The sequence below is a fragment of the Vigna radiata genome, unplaced genomic scaffold (assembly GCF_000741045.1).
Source record: "Vigna radiata var. radiata cultivar VC1973A unplaced genomic scaffold, Vradiata_ver6 scaffold_996, whole genome shotgun sequence".
Classification (NCBI taxonomy): Eukaryota; Viridiplantae; Streptophyta; class Magnoliopsida; order Fabales; family Fabaceae; genus Vigna; species Vigna radiata.
Genome location: NW_014542126.1, coordinates 175 through 3,909, shown reverse-complemented (window position 1 = coordinate 3,909; position 3,735 = coordinate 175). Strand labels below are relative to the sequence as shown.

Sequence of the window (3,735 nt, the reverse complement as noted above, 5' to 3'; positions counted from 1 at the left end):
ATTTTGGTAATCTTTAATTTTTACCAATTAAACTAATTTTTAAATTTTTCACATCAATCAAATCCTACACTAATTTTCACAAAATTTACTTTCAAATCCCTTCTCAATTACCCACAAATCCACTCAAAAAAACAACAAAAAAAAATTACCCTCAAATCCACTCAAATCCATTCAAATCATCTCCTTCAAATCATCTCTTCCAAATTACAAGAGTGGTTAATTTACATTTTCTACCAAGTAGATCTTGTGAGCACTGGTCTCGTGAGTCGCTCAATCCTTGTTCTGAAATATTACTCGACAAATTATATTTAAATTCTTAATAAAGATAAATAAATAATCAGTTAGTTAAGAATTTTAAAACATTAGAAAAGGATTTTAGAACAGACAAGAATAATTATTTATAAAACTTTTAATCATTTAAAAATGATCTTAGACATAGTTTCACAAATTAATTATTACAAAATTTACAATTTTATCATATATATGATTTTTCTTGTATATTAATATAGTTTCCAACCAGCTAATAAGTGAGTACATTTTAATTGAATTTTAAAAGCAATTATCACAAAAGTTAACAATTTTATCATCATCCACCCTCCAGTATTAAATGATAATCATGTAAAATATTTGTTACCTTGCTGTAAGCGTAAAATATATCTATTACTTTCACGGGAGTCATTTACAAGCAAAAGAAATCACAATCTTTTTCTATCAAACATACATAAAATTGAATTATTTTTACTTAACTTTACGATTTTTTACATATTTTACTTTTAATTAATATATGCTATAAATATGTCATTTCTTTTACTGGATTTCTTTTTTACAAAAAGATATCATGCAATTTGTAAAATTTAACACAACGAAGTTAATTATTTTTTATAAAAGAGAATGAAAAACACTTTTTTTTTAATCATGTATAGTATTTAAAGGAAACTGTAAGAAAATAACGTAGAATGGCCACGTTAGCCATTGCTGCTCTCACTCTCGCTCGCATTTCTTCTTCTTCTTCTTCCAACTTCTTTTTTTCTCGCACCTTCAATCATTTCACTACAAAGTTCGTACCTTTCAGAATCCTACATCAACGACGTCGTTTCTTCTGCCACAATTGCAAAAGGGGAATAGCATCTTCACCAGTCACCATCCCTTCCATTTCCGATAGAATGACCGCACCCTATGGTTCCTGGAAGTCCCCCATCACCACTGACGTCGTCTCCGGCGCCGCCAAGAGGCTCGGAGGCACGGCCGTAGACGCCCGTGGACGCCTCGTCTGGCTGGAATCACGTCCGGCGGAATCAGGGTATGTTTGAGTGCTGTTTGGATGATCTAAAATCACGTTGGAATAGCCCCTAAAGTGATTTTAGGTAAATGTTTGGGGTCTGTTTGATACAAACCTAGAAATGTTTGAGAGCTTTATTACTATAAAAAACACTGTATTTTTATGACAAATGTTCTCAAAACACTTGTAAGTTGCATCTAAACATGTTCTTGGTTTTAGCATGATATGTCCTTAGTTTCGTTAGCTGAGATTGATTTCGGATATTTAAAATTGATTTTGAGAAAGAAAAAAAAGTTGCTTTGTGTTGAATAAAACAATTTGTATTTATTGACTAATGCTAAGTTCTTTTTAGAATAAATAATCTACACATAAATTACTTCATTCCAAAATTAGTTGTAACTAAAATCAGTTTTATAAATTTAATTTCATTGAAAATTTCTTCTCCAACTAGTCGTCCAAACAAACAAACTAACTGACAAATACCAAGTGCCCGCCCTTTGGTTTATTAGCTTGGACAAAACCTCGATAAAGTTTTAGGTGTTTTTGGTGATGTTTTTACCAATAAAGTTTTACATCGAAGTGATGCAATTTGCAAACCTAATTACACGCTGATTACATTTAGAGCTCTAGTCCTAATTGAATAGTAGCACAAAAATACCCAAGCATTTTACCTTTTGGAGTTTGGAAGTTGGAAAATGTGAAAATTTTAAACTCTTGGAGTTTGCAAATTCATCCATTTATTTTGGCTATTTCCTGTTTTTCAGACGGGGAGTTCTTGTGGTTGAGGCAGAAAATCCGGGAGGTGAGGCTGTGGACATTACACCTAAGGAGTTTGGAGTGAGAACATTGGCTCAGGAATATGGAGGTGGTGCTTTTACAGTTTCAGGGGATGTTGTCTTTTTTGCAAATTACAAAGATCAGAGATTGTACCAGCAGTCTATCAGTTCTCTGGGTTAGTATTGCAAGCATAAAATTTCATTATCCAATGCCATATTTCCCAAAACAATGTTATGGCATGTTATTTGACTGGTGGAATGAAATACAGCTGAGTAGTGTGGAATGGAAAGGATCAAAAGGAATAAGGTTAATATTTATGATGGGATGGTGGAAAATTTTCATATCATCTATTGAGAAGTGGCTGGAACGATAAGGATATTAGTGAATAATTAGTTGTTTCCATTTCATACTGGCCTAATTGGAGAAAAAGCAAATGGAAGAATTGGATGGAATGGGATTGAATGGATTCTTACTGGTTTTATTCCATTTCTTCCTATTTTAAATGATCCAAACATCAACAGTTAATGTAACCATCTCAAATTCCTCCAATCAACCACTTTCAGGAAACATAAATGGCATTTGTGTTTGTGCCCTTTGGATTAATATGTAGGCTTACTCTTATATGTCTGCTATATATTGTCATTAAATTTTTATTTATTTATTTATTTGTGTTTTATTTAACTTTTGTTAACATATACAGATTCATCAGAAATAATCTGGAAATATTGATTTAGTGTAATGTCATGTTATCGTCAAAGGTATATTTAAAGCAATCTTCTTACTAGGGCTGGTATTTTATGCTTAATTCTCTAACAGATGTGCCTCCCATACCTCTTACTCCGGATTATGGGAGCCCAGTAGTCAGCTATGCTGATGGAATATATGATGAACGCTTTAACCGTTTTGTCTGTGTAAGGGAAGGTAAGCAGTCCAGAAAAAAAAAATAATGTCGTTGACTTATGTCAGAATGTTCCTGATGTTTTTATTTGTTAAACCATTTATTTATTTGGTCCTAAATGTATGAGCATCTTGCTAGATCGTCGAGAGAGTGCTCAAAATCCATCTACAACAATTGTATCTGTAGCACTTGGAAGCAAAGATGTTCAGGGTAATAATTTCTTTGTTCTAGTGAGTTTATTTTGTGAAGAGATTTAACGAGTCCTCAATAATGGTCTGTTCGATTTGAGAAAACATTTTTATTTCAAAATTGCTGAAAATATTATAACGTTTTCTTTGTTTCCTGTTGTCAATGATTTATATAGGAAATGTTGAAAGCAATTTTTTTTTTCTCTTATTACCTTTTCCTATGCAAGTATTTTAAAACATGAAATGAAGTGAAATAAGGTGTCATTTTTCGTTGTTATTTTTTAATATAATAAATGAGAACTAAAGGCACAGTCGCAAACCAAATAGGGGGTAAATGTTGTGGACGACAAACCTCTCTTGTGAACTAACATGATTCATCTCTTGTTTTTTATTCATGCAATTAACAATAGAATTTGTAGACCTACAATTTTCTAACCATTGTACTTAAAACAGACAAGTTCAGCTATAAATGACTAACCCATTAACTACCCATAAGTGTTTAACGGTTGATATATTAACTACCCATAAGACTCCAATGGCTAGTTCATTAACTACTGCCCATTTAAGTTTATCCTAACAAAACTCTCGCGTAA

General features: G+C 32.1%; 1 protein-coding gene across 1 annotated transcript; it reads left to right on the top strand.

Moving 5' to 3' along the window:
* The first annotated feature begins 881 nt into the window (after nucleotides 1–881).
* Nucleotides 882–3,226, top strand: LOC106779059. Its single transcript, XM_014667090.2, has 4 exons — nucleotides 882–1,300; nucleotides 2,044–2,231; nucleotides 2,873–2,977; nucleotides 3,093–3,226. Exons 1-4 carry the CDS (start codon nucleotides 957–959, stop codon nucleotides 3,209–3,211), a joined length of 756 nt encoding a protein of 251 aa, XP_014522576.2. The 5' UTR covers nucleotides 882–956; the 3' UTR covers nucleotides 3,212–3,226.
* Nucleotides 3,227–3,735: the final 509 nt, after the last annotated feature.

What these genes read in the sequence shown, in the direction of transcription:
- LOC106779059 (XM_014667090.2), top strand. Translation starts at nt 957, where the DNA reads ATGGCCACGTTAGCCATTGCTGCTCTCACTCTCGCTCGCATTTCTTCT. An exon ending in GCAGTCTATCAGTTCTCTGG is followed by an intron (nt 2,232 to 2,872) that starts GTTAGTATTGCA and finishes ATTCTCTAACAG; the next exon opens with ATGTGCCTCCCATACCTCTT. An exon ending in TTTTGTCTGTGTAAGGGAAG is followed by an intron (nt 2,978 to 3,092) that starts GTAAGCAGTCCA and finishes GCATCTTGCTAG; the next exon opens with ATCGTCGAGAGAGTGCTCAA.